The 27825-nt window shown below is 37.0% G+C and overlaps 1 protein-coding gene across 4 annotated transcripts; it reads right to left on the bottom strand.

Annotated features, from left to right (window-relative positions):
• Window positions 1-1602: 1602 nt before the first annotated feature.
• On the bottom strand, window positions 1603-27581 carry C9orf72 (C9orf72-SMCR8 complex subunit). 4 transcript variants are annotated; one of them, XM_035016517.1, is made up of 12 exons: window positions 27508-27581; window positions 25358-25552; window positions 21740-22227; window positions 20335-20394; window positions 15968-16063; window positions 15144-15208; window positions 12940-13012; window positions 10699-10815; window positions 7773-8008; window positions 4843-4900; window positions 3486-3595; window positions 1603-3372 (listed from the first exon to the last, which is right to left on the bottom strand). In XM_035016517.1, exons 3-12 carry the CDS (start codon window positions 22181-22183, stop codon window positions 3186-3188), a joined length of 1446 nt encoding a protein of 481 aa, XP_034872408.1. In that variant the 5' UTR covers window positions 22184-22227; window positions 25358-25552; window positions 27508-27581; the 3' UTR covers window positions 1603-3185. The 4 variants fall into 4 exon arrangements, with proteins under 4 accessions (XP_034872408.1, XP_034872409.1, XP_034872405.1 ...); XM_035016518.1 differs by lacking the exon at window positions 27508-27581 and adding an exon at window positions 23842-23889 and having other exon boundaries at window positions 25358-27066; XM_035016514.1 differs by lacking the exon at window positions 27508-27581 and adding an exon at window positions 26223-27065.
• Window positions 27582-27825: the final 244 nt, after the last annotated feature.

Here is a 27825-nt window from a genome sequence, read left to right as displayed (position 1 = left end):
GTGTGTGTGTGTGTGGTCTACTAAACTAGCAATCACTGAAAAACAGAGTGACAATAAGTCAACAAAAGATAAAATGGAATCATAAAAATACTCAGAAAAAGAAAAAAAAAAACCCTAGAGAACAAATAGAAAATGACTAGCAAGATGACAGATTTAACCTAAACCATATCAATAATCACATTAAATGTAAAATGTTCTAAAATACCCTGGTTAAAAGGTGGTGATTTTCAGATTGGATAAAAAAGCAGGTATGAAGCTCTGGTCAGGTAGTGGTGTAAGCACTTTAGACAGTCTCATTAAATCCTCTCTTAACAATCGTGAGGTATCATCATGCCCTCATTTCAGATATTTAAAACATGAGCCTCAGGTTAAGTAACTTCTCCAAGCGATCCAGCAGGAGATCACACCTGGGTGCTGCAGAGGACTAGTAGGCCGATAGTACTTGCTTCCTTCCCTTCCCTTGCCTTCATTTCAACAACACTGAGTACCTACTACATGGAGGAACTGTACGAGGTGCTGTGCTGCATGGCAACTACTATACTTCTGGGATGAAATCCAACCTCACTAGCTGAGTGACCAGGGGCTGCACATAATAGTTCTTTAAGCTTTAGTTTCCTCATTTGTAAAGTGGAAATAATAATACTGGCCTCATCGTGTTGCAATGTTGGATTGGGAAAGTCCAGGGGGCTATGTATTAATTGGGGGTACTTTAGGCTATACTCTGCCGATCATAGGAGAAACGTCAATTCAAAACCAAAACACTGTTACATAAGAGTAACAATCACACTCTCCTGTTTAACCGGCAGCATTACAGAAACAGACCACAGCCATCACCATCTCACTTGTACTTTACAGCATTATATGAAGTGTTGGCTTCTTCTGTAAGAATCTTAGCGTGTGATGAATCAGTCTTCTTTTAAAGAAACCTTTCAACTCAACTATTATATTTATGAATTACATTTTTTTTACCTGGAGTAAAAATGGCAATCTTTTTTTTTTTTTAAAGATTTTATTTATTTATTTGACAGAGAGAGACACAGCGAGAGAGGGAACACAAGCAGGGGGAGTGGGAGAGGGAGAAGCAGGCTTCCCGCCAAGCAGGGAGCCCGATGCGGGGCTGCGGGGCTCGATCCCAGGACCCTGGGATCATGACCTGAGCTGAAGACAGACGCTTAACAACTGAGCCACCCAGGTGCCCCCAAAATGGCAATGTTATTTGTTTTCCAGATTATAAGGTTTAGATTCCTTACACTTTCATCTTGGACACCTATACTGGATACCTGGAAGAAATAACTTCAGCTCAGGTTATAATAATATTTTATAACAGAAATTTAAAAAAATGACCCAAGCACTAGCTTACATTTGAAATATTAATATATAAATTTAAAAATCAAATTGCAATCCTGTCAGTTAAGCATTAAATTAAAAAAGTAATGAAAGCAACCAGCATTATAAAGAAAAGATTCCAGGCATTATAAAAAACTTCAAATACATTTTTTTTCAAAAACAAAAAAAAACAAGTAAAAAAACTTTAGATATAACATAGACTGTCAGTCTTTCATTATCATAACACTGCTTTTCTGAACAAATAATTGCTGAGACAAAATTTCAAAGATATTTTATTCAAAATTCTCCATCCAAGAGAAAAGATATATAACAATGTTTACACATGCTTTAATAACTTATTTCACTGTACAACTTGCATTCTATATCACAGTACAATAAACCAGCAAAAGAAGATAATCAAGTCAGTACTCTTTAATAATCTCACATAGAAAACACTGAGTAAGGCGTACAACAAGGTACTACCTGTAAATTCTTTCATGACTGAGCCAGAGCGCCAGTCATCCAGTACCATTTGTGTCTATAAATCAGGTTGTCTATACCTTTCTGATCAGTGATGTGAAAGGCAATTAGGACCTTTCCGAAAAGAACATGTTGGTTTGGGTTCAATTTGGTAAGCAACAGCAGAGGGACTCTGTCACGTTTATCCCTTTCTTATAAACATTTTTCCCTTTTGTGTAGTTTTAAATAAAAATATTTTAGCTGCTTGTATATACTATTATGTCAAAACTGTTCTAGCACAGAATTATATTAATAACTTATTTTATAGCTAGCAAAATGGTCCAAACGCATTAAGGAAACAAAAGAAATTGATCACTTAGTTTTGCCAAAGTTGCACCTAGTAAAATAGCACATCAGTAAAGTTTCTCCTGCTTTCCTCACAAGATGCAGGCAAAGAGACCTGCCAGCAACTTCAAAAATATGGGCAGAAATATAAGAAGAAAAGGATAAGATACTATTCTCTGTTCCTGAAAAAAGATCTTACTAGTTAGTATATTCTCTATTGCATTTTATAACCTTGGGAGTCACAACTGCCAAATCAGGGTGAGAATCTACAAGAGGAAAACAAGATAAAAATGGCTGACTAGTGTAATCTGAACTTCTTCCAAGTCATTATATTTTTCAAGATAAAAAAAAGGCACAGGAGGTACACATTTCAATTCGGCTCAAAAATAATAAAAATTAATTTAAATAGTTGGCAATAACTACTAAAACATAAAATCCAATTTCCTCTATTTTCTTTGACAGAGCTCAACACACAAATACACAAACAAACAAACACCCTGACTGTGGTTCACCATCGGGACTACATGTATTGCATGACGTTTTTACACAGACTGAACTCTAAGGACTACTAGTCTATCAAGTATGATCTAATAATTAATTTGAATTAAGCATCTGCTTGATCAATATATTCTTTCTAAAACTTAACCTATGTTCAAGGAACACCAAGAGATGAAAAGTCAACTAGTATTTATCTGTGAAAACTAACTCAGATTTCACTTTGATACATGTAAACCATGAACTGTAAGTTACAAAAACAGTAGTTGTGGTCAAGTTTTATTCTATTATTATATCTTTAAAAGAGAGCAGTAACATTTACTATAACTGTAAACCCAAGTTTGTATCCCAAGATAGCACATCTAGGAAAAGATGCATCCATTGTAACGATGCACCTGACATCCCCTTACAGACTTGTAACAACTGTAGTGTAACTAACTTTAACTGCACTGCCAAGTAGGACTCTAGGGCATGACCCGAGGGAATGATGTCTCCTATACCACCAAGCTACTTTAGCAGCAATCATGATTGTGACAAAATATACTTCACAAGTTACACATTCAAAAAGTCATTAGAACATCTCGTTCTTGTACACTAGTATAGAAAGGTCTTCCAAAGATAAACGAGTGTAGGCCTGGTTTAATTTTCTCGGCTAGAGCCATTATTATATTAAGGTCGCCCTCTGCTGTTAAATCAAGGTCTATCTTCAGGTTCCGTAGAGATTTAAAGGGCTTTTTCCCTTTCTGCCTATAAATAATGAAGAAAAAAAAATTTTTATATATAAAACTATAGAAAACGTCTAAAAGGAACAAAACAAAACACAATGCACACAGGTTTTTATTCCATGTGGTTTTACTTACGTATCATCTTCTATATATTTTATTAGCGTCAAGGCTTTTCTGTGAAGGACGAGTAGAAACTGTGCAAGGAAAGTACTCCTGAGAGATAAACCAGGTTTCAAATGAAAGACCTAGAGGAAAATGAAGTATTTTAATAAATAATCTGCTCCAATTCTTCTTATACAGCATGTTTCCATCACAGCGTTGACAATGTCTGGCAGATAACACACATTAGAGCAGTTCTCCACAACCATCCAGCCCCTAATAGACAGGAAGTAGAGTCTAAAGTAATCACGTTTTTCTGAAGTCTTCTATTTTATCTTTGAAAATGAACTCAAATTTTGCATTCTATCTCAGAATACATCCCTATTTACTTTATTATTAACAATCATGATGTAGGGGCGCCTGGGTGGCTCAGTTGGTTAAGTGGCTGCCTTCTGCTTGGGTCATGGTCCCAGGGTCCTGGGATCGAGCCCCATGTCAGACTCCTTGCTCAGCAGGGAGTTGGCTTCTCCCTCTGCACCTCCCCCTGCTTGCGCGCACGCTCTCTCAAATAAATAAACAAAATATTAAAAAAAAATGATGTAATTTACTTCTATTTGTATTATCTAACTTTTTCTGCCCACATCTCCAAATAAAATTGAAGCTCCCAGAAGTCGAGCCATGCTTACAGACTATGGATTTAAGATATTCTTCTCTCTCTACTGTTGGGGGTAAGGGTACATGTGTAGTGGTAAAATGATTTTATTCAGCTCGAGAAGCATGGAATTAATTGCATGACTATGAATTATCCTTGAAGTATGCAATACGTCACAGACTACACAGACCTGGATCTAAAATTTTGAGTTAATCTAAGGACCTCATTATTTCAAAGTTACTTCTATGATACTGTTTCCTGGCCTGGTCCCCAGAATGATGTTATGACAAAGCTGTTATATTAAGAAATAAGTCCCATATAATCTATAATTTTCTTCAAATGTTAACTAAGTAGATATTTTTCAAAATAATGAGACAATAAAGATGTTATTATTTCAGTAGAAGTATACAAAGTTTTAAAGACATTTTGGCTCAATTAAGGCAAATAAAAAATATTCTCCTTTCCCCAAGAGAGTGATAGGTTAGTGGTTGGAATTAAAACATTAATTATTATTATATTGCATCTTTCATTGTTAATATATAGGCTACACCCACTAACAATTCAAAAGAAACACTATGTAGACACTTTAGAAAGATCTGAAACATTACAAAGAGATAATGACTTAAAAAAGTAACGACTTAACTCTATGATGCTACATATATAGCACAGGCAATGTAGTATACACTAAAAAAGAAAACATATCGTATCATTCATTTTGACAATCTCAGGTTTAACATTTACCTGATCCAGGAAGGCTTTTACTAGAGTGTCTCTGTGTAAGACATCTTGAAAAATATTCCTATGAAGAAAACAGTCCAAACATTGAAAAGGCTACTTTCCAAAATCCCTCACTCCAGCCAATAAATTAAATTCTTAGAAATGGAATATTATATGTAAACATATTTATAAAAATTATATATATATAAAAATATATTTGGAGATACAAAAATATTTATTTTAACTCAAGGATACATTTGTGTATTACTGGAGTTTGTCAAGCCACTATGTAATTATTTTTCTCTTAAAGATATAAACATCCCCAAGAAGGGTATGTAAGTCCCTATCAATCTATTTTTGTACCCTCACCTTATAAAAAAAATGTTGAGAGCCTTAGAAAATTAATAAATACGATTGCCAATTCCTGCCATCTCAAAATAAAACAGCAAGAAAAATAAACACATACCACCACCACCAAAACCCAGAACAAAATAAAAGGTTAACTTTATGTTATAGTAACTTGTAATAAGCTGTTGAGGAAGAAAAAGGTAAAAGGGTAAATGTTAAGGAAAATTCAAGTGGGATTAAGGAACATCTTGACCACTGAGCTGCATCAACAAACTTATCACCAAGCAAGTAACATGAACCAACTACTTAGGAAAGAGTTACCTACCTAGGCAATGATCAGAGTAATAAGTTAAGACATAATACACACTAGAGATAATGTATCTCTAACACAGCATAAGGTAAGCAATTTTTCACTGAAAATGGTAGGGATCATCACTGAACTTACAAGAAAGGCAAACAAAGAGAGATGTGTGCATAGAGAAATAGGAAAGTACTTAAAATTTCCTACTTTAGGAGATGGGTGTACCAAATTACAGAAGAAGGAAACTCAGAAGGAAAAAAAAAAAAAAGTCAGCCCTGCATGATTACTAGTCGGCAGCACCCCTTTTCAAACTGACTGTCTCTGTCATAGGTGAATCAGATGAAGCAAAGTGTTAAAGGATATTTCCAGTGACTCACTGTAATGGCAGTGAGTGAAATTATTTTTAGAAGTTAAAATTAAAAATATCTTAAAAGTAAATAATACTGCTTAAAGAAAACTAAAAAGTAAAATATATCTGTAATATGTAAAAGTTAATATACAATCTAATGGCAGAATATTATTTTTGGACAATTTCGTGTTCAGAAAATTTACTTGGGAGTTGTAAATAAATTTTAAAAATTCATGATGTTATTTTTTTAATCATCAGTAAAATAAGACTAGCTGGCTAATCAAAGTCTGTCAAATCAGTGAAGCAATCAAAACATAACTGGCTAAAATGAGTAAGAAATGTTAAAAGCATACACATACCTCCTCTAAAAAAATAAAAATAAAATTACTGGATGATAAATCCATTCTCAAGTTCACTAAATTCCCCCCCAAAAAAGCTCTGAAGTAACTAAAAAAAGGGGAGAAAATACTAAATAATTCAGGAAAGAAGAAAATGCTTGAAAGCACAGATTAGTTTTGAGAATTCCTACATATGTACCACAATTACCAATACTTAAAAAATTAGTCACCTGGAATTCCCGTTTTGACTAATTCATTTTCTAAACCAATTTCCTTAAAACTTTCTATGGAACCCACAAAAACAGTGGACAGCTGGAAAAAGATGGGTCCTAATGATGCCATCTTTCTGGACTTAGAGACACATGAGGCTGGGGATTCCTTGGACATGGGGCTCCTTTTCTATGCTTTTGGTCAATAACTTCTGTGTGACTATTGGTGCTCCACATGTCCCCTGGCTCAGCTCCAAATGTTTCGTAGAATTACAGGACAGGGCTGCTTGCTCCAATTTTACTGCTGCTTTATACGCTCAAACATGGATTATCACAAAAATAACATTTATTGAGCATATTAAATGTGCTGGGCACTCTAAATTGATTAAAGAGAACCATCAGACTATACCGCATTTCTTCTCCTGATTTAGAACTTAAGTATTTTCCTGGGGTTTTATAATTTGGGTTTATAATCTTTCCCCTCTAATTGGGTCCACTTTCAACATTTTATCATTACTTTTTCTCTTTTTAATTTACTGATCATACTTTATGAATAAAAAATGAAAAACAATATAAAATGCAAATAAAAGAATGCTCTATACATGTATTTTCAGAGTTCTGCTGTATATTATATTCACATATCAAGAAAAAAAAAAGAATTACTTCCTTGGTTTAGTTAATAAGCCTTTTGATGACTCTTATACACTAGACTGTAGGCCCAACCTTATTAGCACCTCTTATTGTGCGTAGGGCCTCAATGTATATTTAAGTAAATACTTGAATATTTACTTTTAGGGACTAATCTAACCTATCTATGCAAAACACAATTATATTAAGAAAAAGAGACATTTAAGAAAAAAAAATAAGGCAGGGGTGCCTGGGTAGCTCAGTCCTTAGGCATCTGCCTCTAGCTCAGGTCATGATCCCGGGGTCCTGGGATAGAGCCCCGCATTGGGCTCCCTGCTCCGCGGGAAGCCTGCTTCTCCCTCTCCCACTCCCCCTGCTTGTGTTCCCTCTCTCGCTATGTCTCTCTCTGTCAAATAAATAAATCTTAAAAAAAAAAGAGTAAAGGGGCGCCTGGGTGGCTCAGTCGTTAAGCGTCTGCCTTCGGCTCAGGTCATGATCCCAGGGTCCTGGGATTGAGCCCTGCATTGGGCTCCCTGCTCCGCGGGAAGCCTGCTTCTCCCTCTCCCTCTCCCCCTGCTTGTGTTCCTTCTCTCTCTGTGTCTCTCTCTGTCGAAGAAATAAATAAAATCTTTAAATAAAAAAAGCGCATGATTAACCAAATTATTTCTTCAAGCATAATTCTCGTAGTAATATTTCCTTCCTTTCAAACATAGGCTTGTTTTGTTTTTACTCATAAAAGATATAATTTCATAATACTGTTTAACAATAATATCATTACATACAAATCTGGAGTGAAGCTTTCGTCTGTACAGATGATAGTATCCTGAGCCATGTCTTCTTCTGAAGTGGCTCTCCAGAATGCTGTCAGCTCGGATCTCATGTACCTGCGCTGATTATAAATATGTTCATGACACGGTGGCATCTGCTTGACAGTATTGACATCCACATCTATGTGTGTGGTGGGGTAGGGAGCATACATGACTTGCCGGAAGGGGAGCACAAAGCTTCCCGTTGAATCCTGTCATAATGAAAAGAAAATTTATTGTCTTACATGCCAAAAGATACGAAGAATTATTTTTATTTATTTATTTATTTATTTTTAAAAGATTTTATTTATTCATGAGAGACAGAGAGAGAGAGAGGCAGAGGGAGAAGCAGGCTCCCAAGGAGCAGAGAGCCCGATGCAGGACTCGATACCAGGACCCTGGGATCATGACCTGAGCTGAAGGCAGACGTTTAACCATCTGAGCCACCCAGGCGCCCAAAACTATTTATTTTTTTAAAGATTTTATTTTTTTTTGCAAGGGAGAGTGAGCACGAGTGAGGGGAGGGGCAGAGGGAGAAGCAGGCTCCCCGCTGAGCAGGGAGCCTGATATGCGGCTCGATTCCAGGACTCTGGGATCATGCCCTGAGCTGAAGGCAGATGCTTAACCATCTGAGCCACCCAGGCGCCCCCGAAGAATTATTTTTTAATTAGAAAAACTGGCTTTTGCAAATCCATCTCTAGAAGTTTATCCTAGGAAATGAGTCATGATCGTGTACAAAGTCTTAGTGATGGGTGCACTACAGACTGGTTTAAATAGTAAAATGCTAGAAAATAAGCTAAGCAGCCAAAAAGATAAGTGATTAAATAACAATGGTTTTTTGTCTAGCTGCTAAAAATTGATTTGCTGAAGTTTATGTGATGATACAGAAAGATGTTCATAATATATTGTGGAATATGGAGGTTAAAACATGTGGAGGGGGCAGGGAGTTATGTCAAAGATACATACAGAAGAATAAAAAGAGGAGCAAGGTATATGCCAAATATTAACAGTGGTTATTCACTGGATTATGAGACTATGGGGAACTTTTTCTTTTCTTATAGACTACTTACATATTCTTTTAAATCTCAACGGATATGTATTTTTATAAGTAAAAAATGTACGTCTTCCCAGGTATTGTCAATTGGGCAGTAAATGCCATGTAAGAATTATCTACTGGGTCCAAAGCATTGTGGTATAGATTATGAACACAATACAGAGGCTATTTTCAGTTTTTTACCCTTATAATGCTGTAATAACACCTTTATAAGTAAATCTTTCTCCTTATATAACTGTTTCCCTAGGATGGATTTCCAGAAGCAGAGATAGTAGGTTAAGTCTTTGAACATTTTTAAGGCTCCTGACATATAATGGTAAAGTATTTTCTGAAAGGCTTAACAATTTATACGTGTATGGAAAAGTGTTAACAAATATTTTTTCATTATAGTTTCAAGTTTTCCTCTATGTATCTGGTATAGGTCCTTTTCAGGGATAAAACTTACATAATTAAGTAAGAGGGTGCTGAGGAAATAAAAGTACTAAGTACCTTATTATGTCTTTGATAAAAAGAGATTCTAATTTTCATATTTGTGCAGTTCAAATTGGAAATGAGTTTCCCTTAAGTAGTTTCTGTATTTAAATATTATTCTGAGCTCAGAGCATGCACACTATTGAAAATGCAAAAGCTGAATATAGTTTTTATTTGCAACAATTTTTAATATATTTTCTTTCATTTTGCTATGCCTAGATCCTCAAGAAAGCATTCACTGTGAGAGAATCACATAACCATTAGGAAATCTACTTCTTCACATCTTTGACTATAATTGAAATATCAATGATAGATTCAGTAAAGTATCTTCCCTGTAATTACTGAAAATAATTTGCTAATTTACATTTATCTGCTTTGCTCCTTGAAAAGAGGACTCAATTAGTCAGAGAAACACAAATACCATATGATTTCACCCGTATGTGGAATTTAAGAAACAAAATAAACAACCCCCCAAAAAATCCAGACAAACCTAAAAACAGACTCTTAACCACAGAGAACAAACTGATGGTTACTAGAGAGGAGGTGGTGGGAGGGGTGTAAGATAGGGAGTGAGGATTAAAGAGTACACTAATCATGATGAGCACTGAGTAATGTATAGAATTGTTAGATCACACCTGAAACTAATATAGTACTGTATGTTAACTATACTAGAATTAAAAAGAAAAAGCAGACTCAAGTAAATAAAAAATGTAAAATAATTTAAAAATACACATATGTGAATATGTATATATATGAATTGTTCAAATTCTATATACACTTTGTGAAGACAGGAAGCAATTTAAAATTTTCTTTCAATAAATGAATACAGCACATAAACGAAAAATGCTAATGAAAATTCAAACTCTTGGGGCGCCTGGGTGGCTTAGTCATTAAGCATCTGCCTTTGGCTCAGGTCATGGTCCCAGGGTCCTGGGTTTGAGCCCCGCATTGGGCTCCCTGCTCGGCGGGAAGCCTGCTTCTTCCTCTCTCACTCCCCCTGCTTGTGTTCCCTCTCTCGCTATTTTGTCAAATAAATAAAAATAAAATCTTAAAAAAAAAAAAAGAAAATTCAAATTCTTTTCAGTTAAAAAAAAAAAGGTACCCATTTTAGATATGCAACTTGAATAAATAATCCTGAGGTCAGACAGGCAGCTATAGGAAACAAAGAGAAATACACAAAAAGAGACTCTATGATGTCTCATTGATGCTAACTATAAATCTGTAAGACATATACTCTAAGCTCACACTTGTGTATAGGTCAGCTCCTTGGCATATAACATGAGATGTCCTACATGCTAATACTCAAAATATATTTATAAAGAGTGTCAAAAATGATTTTAAAAAGTTGCTTTCACTTGTGACAAATGGAAACTATACCTTTAGCAGGCCTTGTACAAAGAGCCCTGACTCGTATTTAAATGATGATTCTGCATCACATAATCTGGAACATTTTCTCTCTGCTGGAGTCAGAAAAAGGCATAACGTTCTCACTATCTGTAAAAGAAAATATTTTAGCATTAAAATAAACTAAAGGCCACTGGTTTGCTTATGAAAGAAATTTGAATAGAAACTTCAACCACTATTGTCAATAAAGTACATCCTGAGAAGAAAGTATTCCTTAGTCACCTTCAGGAGTCCATGGGACATCACAGTTGTTGCTTAAAATAGGAATTGTGTGGTCAAGTAAGTTTGGGAAATGCTGGTAAACGTACTGTATATTTCAAAACCTTTAGTGTTTGAATACATATTGTGACCAGGTGATTGATATGATATGCATACTTTATTCAACATATTTGATCACGGAATCCTTATTTCACTAAGAACTAATGACTTAATTATTGATTGTATCTCCACCCAGGGGCAACTATTTTTCAAATAAGCAAACAATTCTGGACAAGAAAACTAAATGCAGTTAAATTAGGCAGAATTATGGCCTCTGTTGAATAGTGAAATTCCATTATAATGAATATTAGGAGTATCCAAATGCTTCAATAGAATGAGAATTAATTCTATTAAATTTGAGGGGCACCTGGGTGGCTCAGTCGTTAAGCATCTGCCTTTGGCTCAGGTCATGGTCCCGGGGTCCTGGGATCGAGCCCCGCATCAGACTCCCTGCTCCTCGGGAAGCCTGCTTCTCCCTCTCCCACTCTCCCTGCTTGTGTTCCTTCTCTGGCTGTGTCTCTCTCTGTCAAATAAATAAATAAAATCTTAAAAAAAAAATTCTATCAAATTTGACTTAAAATAAGCAAGGTATTGGTTGGGGCTTAGAAATCTATGATTCTAACAGGATTTGATCTATAGCTCTATCAGGAAAATAAAAAGCCAAGTAAGTATGTTCAGACAGTTTTCACATTAAAAGTAGTGACTTTAAAGTAGTAGGCTTTCAATATAGAGTGATGGCAACCTTTTTCATACTAAAAAAATAAAAGAGAAGCAATTATGCCAGAAGAGGATGTGGGATGAAAAAAGTGTTTTAAAAACAGAGAGCCCCAACCACAGAGCCTTCTTCTTCCAAAAAGCTACTGGGAAGTCCTTCTGTGAAATCTGAAGGTTCTGGGTGACATAGATGGAAACCTACCTTCTTGGGGTAACAAATATAACAATAAATTGCTAGACCAATATAGTAAGAGGTACACTAACCTCTCATAAATGGATGTATGAAAAATATAATTTTGGTAAATGAAGGGTCAGGCAAAGCATACAGGGTAGAGAAAAAAATACAAATATATTTGTCAAGGAAATAATCATTCCTAACATAGTTCCTGTGTAAAACATAAAAAGAAAAATCAGGTTTACTTAAATTGATAGATATGTGCAACTTATCTCTTTCTAATTAACAGTCAGTGAAGAAAAGTGCAAAATCCCTTAGTTTTTGCCTAATGCTTGGAAAGATAACTTCATTAAGTCTTTATTAACTCATGTAGCACTGAAGGAAGTGGTTACAAATGTTACTGAATAAAACATAACTTCCACTGACCACTCTGTAGCAACAGGTCCCTAAAAAAAATAGATTCAGGAGGAAAAGCAAGATAACAAATCAAGATGAAAAACCAGATAACATTTTTTTGAAATCTGTATCAAAAGTACATGGTTATTGGGCCGCCTGGATGGCTGAGGGGGTTAAGTGTCTGCCTTCGGCTCAGGTCAGGTCCTTCGATCCAGCCCCACCTCTGGCTCTCTGCTCAGCGGGGAATCTGCTCTCTCTCCCTCTGCCCTTCCCCCTGCTTGTGCTCTCCCTCACTCTGTCAAATGAAAAAATAAAATCTTAAAAAAAAGTACATGGTTATTGCCCTATTTATTAAAAGTGACATCAGAAAACAGAAGACAAATAATTTTTAAAAATACCTTATTTTAAGAAATTCTCAAAACCATTTATATAATACTGAGAACTGTATAATATTTATGAATTATCAAAATGAAACGGATTAATGATTTCCTATTTAGCAGTTTACTTCAACTTATTTTTGTCACAGGGTGTCACACAGTAATTTGGCCAGATTCTATTACCTCCTTATAATATTAGATTGTTTTGACTCAAGCTAACTTTTAAATTAGAATCCATGATATGTTAGCAGCATTAAGAAGTCAGATTATTGGCTGGATCATAAAATAAATTACCTTATTTACTTTTTCGGCACTGCTACCTACTACGACAGAACAGCCACAGGTTTGCAAGTGTGAGCTGATGGCACTGCAAGGTGAAGAAAAAAGATGAAAAACGTTGCCAGTAAAACAATGTCACAAACTAAAACAAAACAAAAAAAGGGCAAGTGAACTTCAAACAACTTAGACTAGCTTTACATGATGAATGCCAAAGCTACAAGAGAAATGCCATCCCTTGTTTCCCGTAGTACTTTACATTTTCCTCAGGCCTTTCACAGAGATTCTCCCATTTGAAATTAAAACCCAGTTAGTAAAATATTACCAGTTTATAAAGAATGAAACTGAGGTGTAGAGAGGTTAAGTGATTTATTTAAAATCAAATGGGATTAAAAATAATGATATGAATGGCTGACAGCAGATTCAGCACTAAAGTGCTTCTGAATCAAGCTATGTTAAGGCTTCTAGGCTAAAAGCACTCACGCCTCTGAGCTTCTCTGAGGAAAAGACTATGGACATAAAAAGCAAGTATTTTATCCTTTCACTTCTCATTGAAAAAAATAAAATTTCACAATAATCTGCAATCGTAAAGAAATCGTAAAGAAACTAAGGGAAAAGATGAGTTTATACATGCAGAGAGAGCACTTAGTATAGGGACTGACTCGTAGGCACCTGATAAATTTTGGCTGTTATTATTGTTATTACATTTTCCTTTGAAGAAACAAAAAAAGAAAATGTCAGCTATTATGTGCTTGTTTGTTCCAGGCACTGTTTTATATACTTAATATGATTTATCTCACTCAATTCTTACAACAAATCATATGAAGTAGGTACTATTATTATTCCTATTTTACAGATGAGGAAATGGGGGCACAGAGACTTCAGGTATCTTGCCCAGGTTTACACAGCAATAACCCAGGAAGTCTGGTTTTAGAGCCCACACTCTTTAAGTACTAAAATCTGCTGAAAGATGGAAAGGATCAATAAAAATACAAATAATTTTCTTTTCTAGGTCTAAAAAACTTAAGTCCATCCAAATGAAACTTAATTTGTAAGGGTTCTGAGATATTGTGATTTTAAGAAATATATATATTTGGTCTTAATCCACAGCTCTTGGCTCAGTTTCCAAAACACTTGGAATTTCCTAAGTGTAGGAAATTATAGAGATGCCTTTTGTTATGTTAATGTGGCAATTTTTGGGGGGAAAGCATCTAAGGATGGGAGCTGATTACTAATGGAGCCAACCACGTGATAAGGGTTAGACCTTTTAGTCCCTCCCCGACCTCTGGGGAGGGGCGAGGGGCTGGAGGTTATCCACCGGCCAATGATTTAATCAATCATGCCCATGTAATTAATGAAGCATCCATAAAAACCCAAAAGGAGTTTGGAGAGCTTCTGTGTTAGTGTACATGAGATTTGGGGAGAGTGGTATTTGGAGATAGTATGGAAGTTATTCACCCTTTCCCCAGACCTTGTCCTATGCATCTCTTCCATCTGGATGTTCATCTGTATCTTAGATTCTATCCTTTATAATAATCAAGTAAATAAAATGTTTGAGTTCTGTGAGCCGCTCTAGCAAATTAATGGAACCCAAGGAGGGGGCTGTAGGAACCTGATTTATAGACAATTGGTAAGAAGTCCAGGGAACAACCTGGACTTGTTACTGGTGTCTGAAGTCCAAGGAGGCTGTGATGTCCAATCTGTTGCCAGTCAGACTGGTGTCCGGGGGTAGGGGAGACGCAGTCTTGTGGGACTGAACCCTTAATTTATGGAATCTGACACTCTCCAGGCAGAGAGTGTAAGAACTGAATTAAACTGTAGGACACCCACTTGGTATCTAGAGCATTGTTTGTTCGTGGGGGGAAGCCCCCACCAACACTGGAAATGGGTCTAAGAACCCCCTTCAGTTCTTTGTTTCAGCTTTAATGAAAAGTAAAATAAGAAACCAGAACCAAACAAGAGACCAAGATTTCCTGCCTGGGCACTATGGACACTCGACTTCTTTAAATATTAAAAAGAGTAACATCAAATATATCACAGACATGTAATAAATGAAAAAAATAACACAAAGCTAAGTAATAGTTTAAATATGCAACACTGTTCCTAGAATAATTTGGGTAGCTAGTCTCTTATTGTTTTCATCCTTCCAAATCATGTCATAGGTGAGCCTAAGATTTCTATCTGCTTTATCCATCTCTTACAAAAAGAAACAAAATCCTTACTTGAGAAGAAAGCCTTCATGACAACTGTCACCAATATCATCATCATTGAGAACTGTGTCAGCTATCTAAAACACACCACAAAAAAACAAATAAAAAAACCAAAGTTATTCTGGCTATAATGTAGCATTGAAATAACACTCTTAAATACACAAGTTTTCCAAAGTCTAAGTTCAATATGACACATTGTCCTCATTTCTAAGCATCAAGAATCCAATAAAACAACCTCTGGGCACTTCTATAAACTTTCAGAAGAACAAATGTGAAAACCAGTCAGGCAAGTTAAGCAACAATCTTGACAAGAACAACTTCCTCTTCTGGGCTATCAGAATCAGGAGACAAATCTTACTGACAAAGAAAGAAACAAGAATAGTTTCCTAAAGATTTCTCTACACATGCAGAGTGTGTAATTCAAAATGCCAACAAATGATAAAGAAAACTAGATTAGTGAATGTAAATAAACTTGTGCAAACCACCACTTATTGGTATACTGCTTTGTTACAAAAAGTATTGCATTCAATACTGATTGCTTCTATAAGGTCTGGAATTCTCCTACTTTTAAGAAATACAAAAGTGGTGAAATAAACTAAGTAAGTGTAATTCTGCCACAACTATCAATGACAAAAAAAACCTCTGTTTGGCTATAAAACTCAGGGTTTTATGTGTGTTTGCTAAAGTGGCTAATACTTCATATGAATAGTATATATGACAAAAAATGGATACTACTAAAATTAGAATACTACTAATATACCTACTAGTAATATAACTCAAGGGAAGTGATAAGAGGGTATCCTTATTCCTATTTAATAATACAAGTAAGAACTTACATCTATTTCTTCAGGAACGCTGTGTGATTTCATAGATGAAAGCAGTTCCATTACAGGAATTACTTCGCCAGTAAGCATTGGAATAATACTCTGACCCTGTACAAAAAAGCAAAATGAAGTGAAGAAAATCACACAATGAAGGTATCCCTGGCTTTTTGAAAGTTTGAGTTATATCACTTTGCTTTTATGAAAGACCTACATTAGTACCTGTTTTCAGTAACCAAAAGAAATCTGAAGAGGATTTCTGCTTCTACAAAAAAAAAAAAAAAGGTGAGAAGCTAAAACAGTGTCGAGCATGGGAGGTGGCGCATAGTGCAAGAGTGGCCTGGCCAAGCTTCCGCCCGAACTCCACTCAGCATCTCAGCACCGAGCTGCCTTAGCTTTGGACTTTGTGAGCATCTGTGCTTTAGCTTGATTTATTTTGTCCATCCATCAGTAGGATGTGTTCTAAGGTATCAGAGATGCCTAAGAGGGATTATTTTTTGGGTCTGGGAACACTCAAAAACTTTTCCATATACTAACCATGAGAGACTATGGACTCTGAGAAACAAACTGAGGGTTCTAGAGGGGAGGGGAGTGAGGGGATGGGTTAGCCTGGTGATGGGTATTAAAGAGGGCACGTTCTGTATGGAGCACTGGGTGTTATACGCAAACAATGAAAACACTGCATCAAATAAATAAATAAATAAATAGAAAAAACAAAAAGAGTCATTAGAGACATCTTTGTACTTCAAGAATGACCATTTTTCTTTGTGAATTGAGCTTTTCAGTACTCTAGTTTCAGATCTCTAGGAACAATTTGTGAAAATAAAAAACTGCCCCACATCTTTAAAGGTTTTCTTTTATTCCAGTGATATTTGGGGAAGGCAACTGATGTTACACTCACATAAAATAACATAAAAAACAGTAAATGCCCACTAGAATGTCACTTGGCTTTAATAAATCAAGATGCAATGTACATTAAATATATGAATAAATTTAGATGTTCATTGTAGCATTAATTAATTACACTGACCAACAACAAAAAACTTTTCCATATAAATTAATGGTAACTGCTTCTTTATGGCCATTTCAGTGTATAAAAGATTTTACAGGAATGCTCCGTTTTTGGATAGCAGGGAAAACTTGTATAGGATAAATGGGGCAATAAAAAAATAAGAACTGAAAGCAAGCAATGACATCCTTTGATAGAAATACCTGATAACTTGTTAAAACACCCCCCCAAACATGTCTACTACTCCAAAACGTTTCTAAAGGATGTACAAACTATTTAAAACTAATTTTCATTCTTCCAGGAATGATTTTATTTAGAGTGGAATCACTGGCTTATGATTTACCAATCCACGCAATAATTAAATTATCATGCCAAATTTAGAAAGGATTTCCTTTGATATTTATTTGAGATATGAAAAACTCTTGTTAATTAAAGGTCATTGATGCATTTTATATTTAAAAATGAGGAAAACCAACCATAAAAAGACTTATAGTCAGCAAATAACTCAGTAGTAAAGCTTGAGTCAATGTTCAACCTGTACATTCACAATAAGGTTTAGTACCCAAATGCAAATCAAACTCATCACATATATTTTAAGAATCAATAAACAGACATCAAAAATGTAATTTTGAAATTTGTAGTTTCTAGAATGAAACTGAAAACACAATATAGAACATCACAAGTGTAGAGTTTCTCAATGATGGGTGATCTCTCATTTATTCATTATCATCACCCCTGCCCCCACATTTTTGAACCATCCTGAATATGTAAACTTTTATTTTTATTTTTTATTTTTTTATTTTTAAAGATTTTATTTATTTATTTGACAGAGAAAGAGAGAGAGAGTTCACAAGCAGGGGGAGAGGCAGAGGAAGAGGGAGAAGCAGACTTCCCGCTGAGCAGGGAGCCCGATGTGGGGCTCGATCCCAGGACCCTGGGATCATGACCTGAGCCAAAGGCAGCCACTAAACCGACTGAGCCACCCAGGCACCCCCTGAATATGTAAACTTTTAGAGAGATGAAACTGTCACATATCTGTTAATTTTTAGCTAAACGTGTTTTTAAAATCACATATTAAGAATAGTAACAGTTTTTTTCCTCACTCATCTCTCATGAAACTATTTTATTCAAACTTTTCACATAGGTCTTTAAATCTCAGTCATTCCTGGAGTCATTTTTTGAGTGACTATAGCCAGTTTTTCAGAAACTTGGGAATTTAAGTATGATGCTGTCTGTGGCAATTTTAAGCTAAGACATAAGCCTCCTTGCATCATATAGAAGGTTTTATTATTTTAAAAAATTCATCCTGTAGTAACCTCCAAACATAACCACTCACTGTTTCCGCTTTTTAAAAGAATTTTTAAAATGCTTGTTTACAATTACAATCAACACATGCAATTCAACAAGAATAATGACTAGCTATATAGCTATTTCCTTGTAAAGTGATTTTATCAGATGATAGCTATAAGCATCCAAAACTTGCAGTGAATGAAGTCAGTGATTGATTCCAGACTAATGTGTCATCCCCAAATAGTATTTATTTGTTCAAAATAAAGTCATTTTAAGCACATGATGTGAGATATGCAAGGATTCAACTATCAGGCAGCTTCTCTGCAGAAAGGATAACTGGAGAAAAATATCTTCCCTTAAGTTTAGGCATATATATAGTGCCATAAACTGTATCTCAGGTATTTATTGTAACGGAACGCATATCCTCATCAAAGCTTAACAAGAGAAATCGTACAAGCCTGAACACAGAAGCAACTCAAAAGAAAATCCCTCAAGTATCTTTTCCTCCTTTGACTTCTCTAACTTGAACTTCTTAGCAGGAGAATGTTTCCCCTTTAAAAACATCCAGTTTGTCTAAATGTACAGAAGGAAGAGGATAACATTTTCAAGAAGAGCCCTTAAAACAGAAATAAATTAAAAGTTAATAGTGGTAAACTTTTTAAGTACAGGTTTCTGGTTTGAAAAAAAAAAAATCCCAGGAAAAGCAGAATTTTATTGGGTCTTAAATTTCTTTATCTTGAGGTAACTCTACTAACTACTCCATAACTAGTAGGTACATCTAGAGGTTGGTAAAAGTCTCCCCAATGCTTGCACTCTGCCCATTGACCACCAAGTAAAGGCCAAGCTTCTCTGGGTAAAGGGAAACATTTTCTTGTAAGTGTTAGACCTTTCCCCAGGATTACCTCCTCTGGCCTGGAGAGTTATTTGCAAAAATACAGATATAGTAACAATTTTGTAAAGGAGATCATTTTATAGGGTTTTCTATTTTCCTGGTTTAAGTCCTGTATATTCACAAATTTTTAGAAAAGTTATTGTTTAAAGTACTATTTTGTCTTAGGCACGCTAAAGGAGAACCAGAGTAAAGACAACCCAGTCATCCTCAGACTAGAGTTCAACACAAGGAACACTGAGAGTGGCCAGAGGTAATGGGAGTAAAAGCAAAGAACCCTTTCTCCCTTGGAGATTCCCCTTCAGAACATCTCTGCCCTGCACTGAAATGGTTTACATTTAACTTCCACAAGGGAAACCATATCCATGCAATCATGCATCTCAAATGCTGGTGCCTGTGCCCTAGGCAGATTCAAAGACATGGGATAACCATGGCACGTTTCCCTACAGACTTCATATAATCAGAAATGTGAGGACTATCACCGGCAAATCCGAATATTAAATAGATAGGAAATAAAATATAAATTGCATGAGTGTTAAAAATACAGCATGAGACTTCAAATAAATATTATGCTTAGAACTAATCTTAGATATCTTAGAGGGGTATACTCACTTCTCTCCTGTTATAACTACTTCTGGGGAAATGTTTAAGAAGTAATACCTTTTTTTTTTTTTTAAAGATTTTATTTATTTATTTGAGAGAGAGAATGAGAGAGAGCGAGCACATGAGAGGGGGGAGGGTCAGAGGCAGAAGCAGGCTCCCCGCCGAGCAGGGAGCCCGATGCGGGACTGGATCCAGGGACTCCAGGATCATGACCTGAGCCAAGGGCAGTCGCTTAACCAACTGAGCCACCCAGGCGCCCAGAAGCAATACCTTAAAGAAAATCTCATATAAAACTTAAAATTTTTACCATGAACAAGTTATTCAAAACTTAGTCTGTGCAAACAGAAAAAAAAAAAAAAAGGTAGCAAAATAGCTATTATTCTTCACTTATTTAACTCTTCAGGTCTAAGATATGGAAATTTTCATTCAATTTATTCCATATATTTCCGTAAAGGCTCTGTTCATTTTCATACTCACTCTGTCAAAACAGTACGGTACAGCTTCGAGGCCTTAAGAAAAGTAGCCCTCAGCCTTATACGGATGCATGTCATGAGCTTGATGGTGTTTGATAGTATGCAGTCTGTATCTTACCTGATCTTCCATTCTTTCTGTGCCTTCTAAGATTATTTTCTGCACATTTTCTTGCCTTTCCTGAGCAAGAGAAAATTCATTAAAATTAACAAAACAAAACATTTTGACATTTGTTTATTTTTCACAATACAGTTAAATGGCAGACATGCTGTTGTGTAGTTCAGTTCGTGGGAAAAATACTTTCCACATTAGGGCAGAAATAAAAAGGGAGGGGGCAGGAAATTAATCCAACAAATCCATTCTCTTATAAACAATACAAAATAAAATAAAAACACCCTTTTCTCTGCAGATAAAAAAAAACTTACTAGAAAACAGTCAATGCAACATCTGCATAATTTCACACAGGAAACTAATGGTTTGTACTTTTCAAATTAAGTAAGATCAAGTTGTATGTATCTGGGGCTTCCTGACTTTTAAATGATTTTCATAAACATTTAAAATAAGAAAACATAGTATGCAAACAGTAAAACACTCTTTCTTTTCAAAGATACTATTACTTTTTACCAGGGGTAAAAGCCTTATAAAATTAAGAACGCTTTAACAGACTTACATATTAGTATCAAAACTGTAAAGCAGAAAGGAGAGTTAAATTTGTTCTTCAGGTCTGCCAAAAGTATATGAAAATATAAATATCACTATGGGGCGCCTGGGTGGCTCAGATGGTTAAGCGTCTGCCTTCGGCTCAGGTCATGATCTCAGGGTCCTGGGATCAAGTCCTGCATCGGGCTTCCTGCTCCTTGGGAGCCTGCTTCTCCCTCTGCCTCTCTCTCTCTCTCTCTCTCTGTCTCTCATGAATAAATAAATAAAATCTTTAAAATAAATAAATAAATAAATATCACTAAATATTAAATTACAGGATTTAGGGGATGACAGTAATTTCCTCTGGCTGGATCCGCAAAATTAAAAGGAACATCTCCTGGAAACCGTTTGATGCAACCTCCTCATTTTACAAATTTCAGAACTTGGCAAAGAAGTAAAAGAGACCAAAGGCTACAAGGCTTATGAAACACTTGTTTTGAACTGCTTGTACCTACACACAGTATTAAGTGAAAAACAGGGTCATACAATGCAAAAAGAGAAAAGGTTTTACAGTTAAAGGTTCCCAAGACAAACCTAGACTCTAAAGCTTACTACGATGTTCTCAATTCCTCTAAGCTTTAGCTTTTACTTGTAACACAGAACTATCATTTCCAAAAAAAAAAAAAAAAGAACTATCATTTCCTACCTTCAAGGGTTATTATGAAGATCACTGACATCAGACTACTAGAACTAATAGGGCAGATGGAAATAATAGCTACTGTTTGAAGTTAACTGCATATCATTTCTAAGTATTAGATATAAATTATCAGAAGATAAACTTTCAATGGCTAGGTTAGTATGATTAATAAGCTCAAAAACCACTCACCTTGTGCATCCATATCCTTCCTTTCCTGATAATGTGTGTTAATCTATCAACACACACTCTGTGAAGTGGGAGGTAGAAGCTAAGTTCTGTCTGTGGAAGTATAATTGATAGGCCATATGTGCTCCTATCTCCATTCCAGTTTCCATCAAAGATTAATGAAACAATAATTACTCCTTTTTCAGACAAGACAAAAAACTTCACATCTATAGCCCCACTCTCTGCATTTCGGAGAATTTCTCCATTTAAGGTGTGGTTGGCAAGAAAAGTTATTTCTCCATCACTGAGTAGTAGCTGTTCTGTCTTTGGAGCCCAAATGTGTCTGACTCTAGGACCAAGAATATTGTCCCAGTAAGCAAAGGTAGCTGCTAATAAAGGCGATTCACCACTTAGAGCAATCTCTGTCTTGGCAACAGCTGGAGATGGCGGTGGACAGAGATTCGACATCACTGCATCCCAACTACCACATTATCCAAATGCTCCAGGGATATCTAAACAATAACATACAAAACCAATGATTAGGTTCAGCAATTTTAAAGTCATACATCAGAAATTCAAATGACTTAGGCCTATGTGGTTTTCTCTTCAGTCAAAAAAGATTTAGAAGCATGTCCCCTACTAGGATAGACATTCGACTAGCATGGCGGGTGCACATCAAATGCTTGCTAATACGATGATAACCTTATGATGCATAATAACTTGTCACCTATATTCAGGGAATGCACTTAGAAATTCAAAATAATAATGACCTAAAAAAGGGTCTTTGAACATTAATATGAAATATCATATGTTAAAGCTCATAGAATAGACCCTCACTGTCCCCAAATATCCAATCTATGTGCAATTCTTTTTTTTTTTAAAGATTTTATTTATTTATTTGAGAGAGAGAGAATGAGAGAGAGCACATGAGAGGGGGGAGGGTCAGAGGGAGAAGCAGACTCCCTGCAGAGCAGGGAGCCTGATGCGGGACTGGATCCAGGGACTCCACGATCATGACCTGAGCCGAAGGCAGTCGCCCAACCAACTGAGCCACCCAGGCGCCCTCTATGTGCAATTCTAATGATTGGATATTTGGTTCCTAAACCACAACAACAAAGAGGAGCAAATTTGAAAAGGGAGGGCTCAGCTAGAGACCACCACACTTGTTGTGGGTTTAACAGTGTCCTGCCCACCCCCCAAATATATATTTACGTCCTAACCCTTTGTATTTATGAAGGTGACCTTATTTGAAAATAGGTATATTCAGGGCACCTGGGTGGCTCAGTCGGTTAAGCGTCTGCCTTCGGCTCAGGTCATGATCCCAAGGTCCTGGGATCCAGTCCCACATCTGGCTCCCTGCTGGGTGGAGAGCCTACTTCTCCCTCTGCCTGCCACTCCCCCTGCTTGTGCTCTCCCTCTCTCTCTGTCAAATAAATAAATAAAATCTTTAAAAAAAAAAATAGGTATATTCAAATTAAGATGGGGTCACACTGGATTAGGGTGGCTCCTAATCCAATGATTGGTGAAAGATTTAGAGAGAAAGATTTAGAAACACATGGACAAAGAGGAAACAGGGCTATGTAAAGACAGAGGTAGGAATTAAGAGCTACATGATTACAAGCCAAGGAAGCCAAAGATTGCTGGTAACTACTATGAGTTAAGAGGCAAGGAATTTTCTTCCCTATAGCCTTCAAAGGAGCATGTCCCTATAGACACCTTATTTTGGACTTCTGGCTTCCAAAACTGTGAGAGAATAAATTTTTGTTGTTTTACATCACCCAGTTTGTGGTACTTTGTTACAGCAGTCCTAGGAAACTAGTAAAGACACCTGTCAGTACAGGTCGCCTGGGTGGCTCAGTCAGTTAAGCGTCTGCCTTTGGCTTAGGTCATGATCCCAGAGTCCTGGGATCAAGCCCTACATCAGGCTCCCTGCTCAGTGGGGAGCCTGTTTCTCCATCTGCCCCTCCCCACTCTCATGCTCTCTCTTTCTTAAATAAATAAAATCTTTAAAAAAAAAAGACACCTGTCAGTAGAAATACCTTAAAGCTGTTAAAAGGGAAAAAAAAGAAAAAGAGAAAGAAAGAAAGACAAAAGATTGCAAAAAAACAAAAACGAGCGAACAGTACCTTTATTCTCAACAAGCTCTCTGGGTTTCAGGGCACTAAAGCCCAATACTGGTGTTTAAAATAAAACTGAAACATCAAGATGAAGATAAATATATTTAATATGCTACTTAAATTTAAGAAAGCAGTGTAGCAGTACACTGAGTTCATTACCAAGAGTTCTATACTAAATGGCTAAACTAAAAAAGCTTCGGTTATTTAGAACATGTAAACAAAGTGACTGGATAGATACTGGTCAAGCCTCTCACTCTGCTGGGAAAATAGATACAGAGAGAAAAGCTAACTGCCCAAGGTCAGAGTCAGGCAAGAATCAAGGTCTCCTATATATCTTAACCCACTGAAATCTAACACTCTAAAGGTATATACTCTCTGTGATAGTGTAAAATGAATCATTCTTGCCTAATATTAAAATTGAGGGGTGCCAGGTTGGCTCAGTCAGTGAAGCATGTGAATCTTGATCTTGGGGTTGGGGGCTGGAGCCCCATGTTGGGTGTAGAGATTAAAAATAAAATCTTAAAAAAAAATTGAATACGTGTATTGAAAGACCTAAAGTGAAAAGAACCATAACAATTACATTTAAGCAAGTCTAAAACTGTGGACTCTACTCATCATAATGATAAAGGACAGCAATTAATAGGTGAATTATGATACACCTATCTTTGCCTATAGGATTGCTTTGGGAGGCAACTTTTGATCTATAACTACAATTCATTTACTTAAAGAATTTTACCTATATCTTGTCAAGAGAGTTCAGACTGCTGAAAAGAAGTGGCTTCTATTTTTAGAGTATTAGATGAGCATTTTTATCATGCATATCAAGAATAGGTATACAGAACTTGGCAAACACTTTATAGTATGCACGTGTTGAAATGATTTAACATAAAGGCAGTAAATGTATGTATTTTTAGTTCAGTAATTCATTTAGGGAATATTTAATTTCTAATGTGTTATATCAACTTAACAGTCTTAAAAGACTATACTGGACATAAACTGTCTAGCTTATTTAAAATATCCACTGTTTTGGATAAAATTTAAACAGTTTACAATGATAGAATACAGGAATGTAATCTGAATTCAAACTGTAATGATGCTATTGTCATCATTAATAACAAACTGAGGGCCAAGGAGATGAGTTAACACACAGCCACAAAATTATATTGTAACGTTTTCCTTTTGTTCTTCCTTTTTGGATAAAAAAGGTGAATAATCATAAGAACAATATTTTAACTCAAACATTTCATCATTATGCTGAAAATGAAAGCATTTCCTAAAACCGAACCGAGCCCCAGGGCAAAATCTGCTTGGATTATGAGAAAATTTTTACCTGACTGTGAAAATTAAACTATTACAGAACCATTAATTACATTTATACTCATTGCTATTATCATTAGAAAGAAAACAAAAGACAAGAATCATGTTGAATTGTTTGGCTTAAAATCCTGCCAAAATTAATAATTTTGAGAAATGAAATGCTACAGAGAAGTGTAATTAAGAGAGCTGTAAAAATAATTTTACTAACACTTAAAGTCATCATCTTTGGTGAGGAAACTCCATATATATAAATGTGGCTGAAAAAAATCAGGTCAAAACCAACAGTCGTTTATCTATATATCTACATGTAGTTGGCTACTCCAGAAGGTTATCAAAGATTAGCCTTAAGAGTCTTTTGAGGGAAGCCAGGATCCAAATTGGGTGACACGATGGCTTTCCACTCCTGTAAACAAAGAATAGGGCTCATGAGGATGTACCCAATATACTTTCTGAAAATAATCCAACATATGCAAACATAAAGATCATATTGATTACCATCTCTTAAAACTGTTAGCAGAGTAGTAGGTTCTAAGCTTTGCTTTTTCTTAAACCTTTGCTAAAAACCAGCCATCTCTTCTCCCACTGGTATTTAGAAAGTTGATTGGTCCACTGCTGTTGTAAATCAGAATTCTACCATCATAAGGCTCACACTTCTTATAATCATGCTTTCTGTTTATTTTCTCCCAGCCCTAAAAGCAGCAGAGTCGTAAGCCAGCCCACTTTCCAAAAACAGACGCTGCCCAGGCCAGCTTTAATGACAGTGAACTGTTAACACCCGACTGTTTGTGACACTTTCTAAATTTTTATCAGGCAAGATTCGCAAATGAAATTTATATCACTGTCAGGCTATCTCTCACAGATCCAAGTTTCTCACATAATAGGCAGGCTAACCCACACTACTCTTTAGAACTACTTAATTAACATAGAGCCCAAGGGCAGGCTTGAAAGATAGGAGTCCTCATTGTTTTTTGTCTTTACTTTTTTCTCCGAAAGCAAATTTTGGACTGCTAACAGAGCTAAATAAAGAGACTATTTTATCAACGTTATAAAGAGAGAAAAAAAATCTTTAGCACCTATGTAACTTTCCTAGAGCAGGTTAGTGCTGGCTTTGTGCACAATAAGCAATGTGGTCCAGAATTTCTCTCACTTTTGTTTTGGATGTATAAAGAGTAGTCAATCATGAGGCGATTTCCAACTAATTCAGGGCTTTCCAGAGTAGCAGGGTTTGGCTGAGGTAGTGGTCAAAGGTATCTGTGTCACATAACACCATCATATTTCAAGTGTTCCGACTCCATATTATTAATCTTCCATATATTCTAGCTTCTGTAAGCTTCCCATAAGTTTTCTGAAGTCTGATAAAGATGGTATCAAACAGTATTTTTCAAATTAAAAGTACAAATTAAATGTAATGCCAGAGGTGCTGTGTTCCCTTGCTTTTCTTTTTTTTTTTTTAATTATGTTATGTTAATCACCATACGTTACATCATTAGTTTTTGATGTTCCCCTTGCTCTTCATCACAGGTGAGGGATGGGAACAGTTCGTACTGGAATTTATCCACTGGCCACAACCACTGTTACTTTTCTAGGGCCTAGCAATCTCCATTGTTTCTGAAAGGGTCGCCTCTCTTGAGCAAGTGCAGGACTTCCCTCTGTCTCCTGAATACAGTAGCCTGGTGGAGGAGGGGGTGAATCAGATGCCGTGTGGGCGTATTAGACATGTAATCAGTGTCCTTCTTTCTGCAGCAGATACTATCAGTCAAGTGATGCTCAAGCCATAATGGTCACTTCCTTTAAGTAAGTCTGTGTAACCTCGGAGCTGTGAAGCAAGCAAGTCATGACCCACACAGTGGGTCAAATTCACAGGGCATCAGCAATCTCTAGAAACTTGTATTCAAATGTGCAGGCATATGGTATCTCCCCCGTGCCATCCCACCCCCCTTATCTCCTCTCCGACCCGGACTTGGCGTTCACCGCACACCACCCGCCCTCTGGCCTTCCCCAGAGCCAGGCCTCTCTGTGCTCGAGTCGCCTTCCCTCGAACCCGCGGCGCAGGTGGTCCGGCGGGTCCGTCTGGGTCTCACACCGGATCCCCGGGAAGCGGCCGGCTCGTGGACTGCGGGCGGGAAAGAGGGCCAGAGGCCCGGCCCCCAGCCCCTGGTCTCCGTGCCGCCGCAGCCGGGGAGCCGGGGGCCCGGATGGAGGCAACTCTACTAGTCCCCAGCTGGAAAACCCGATGCCGGGCTTCGGTCTGGGACGACAAGCCGAGCCCTGGGGAGAGCTGCTGCCACCGCCCCCGCCCTCGCGCGGTCCCTGTACCCCAACCCCAAACAGTCGCCGGCCCGCCGGCTTCTCACTCACCCTACTCGCCACCTCCTGAGGCTCCGCCACCGCGGGCGCAGGGACCGCAACCGCAGCCCGGCCACCGCCCCGCCCCTGGCCCCGCCCACGCCCCGCCCCGCCCCTGGGCCCGCCCCTGGCCCCGCCCCGCCCCTGGCCCCGCCCCCGACCCGAGGCCCTCGCGCGTGTCCCGACCGCGAACCCACTTCACGCAGCGGTTGTTTCCCGCCTGGTGCTCTTCTTCTGGGTGAATTTTACCTAATCTTTCGCCCATCACCTTCAACGAATACTATCAGAGTAACGGGAGGGGAGAAAAGGTGAGGAAAACAAAAGCATCCA

This window comes from Mirounga leonina, unplaced genomic scaffold (assembly GCF_011800145.1).
Source record: "Mirounga leonina isolate KUSES-001 unplaced genomic scaffold, KU_Mleo_1.0 Mir_170, whole genome shotgun sequence".
NCBI classification, from domain to species: domain Eukaryota; kingdom Metazoa; phylum Chordata; class Mammalia; order Carnivora; family Phocidae; genus Mirounga; species Mirounga leonina.
This window is presented reverse-complemented; position numbering and strand designations above follow the sequence as displayed.

What these genes read in the sequence shown, in the direction of transcription:
- C9orf72 (XM_035016517.1), bottom strand. Translation starts at nt 22,183, where the DNA reads ATGTCGAATCTCTGTCCACCGCCATCTCCAGCTGTTGCCAAGACAGAG. An exon ending in CATGAAGGCTTTCTTCTCAA is followed by an intron (nt 13,013 to 15,143) that starts GTAAGGATTTTG and finishes TTCACCTTGCAG; the next exon opens with TGCCATCAGCTCACACTTGC. An exon ending in GAAAGCTTCACTCCAGATTT is followed by an intron (nt 4,901 to 7,772) that starts GTATGTAATGAT and finishes TTTTCTTCATAG; the next exon opens with GAATATTTTTCAAGATGTCT.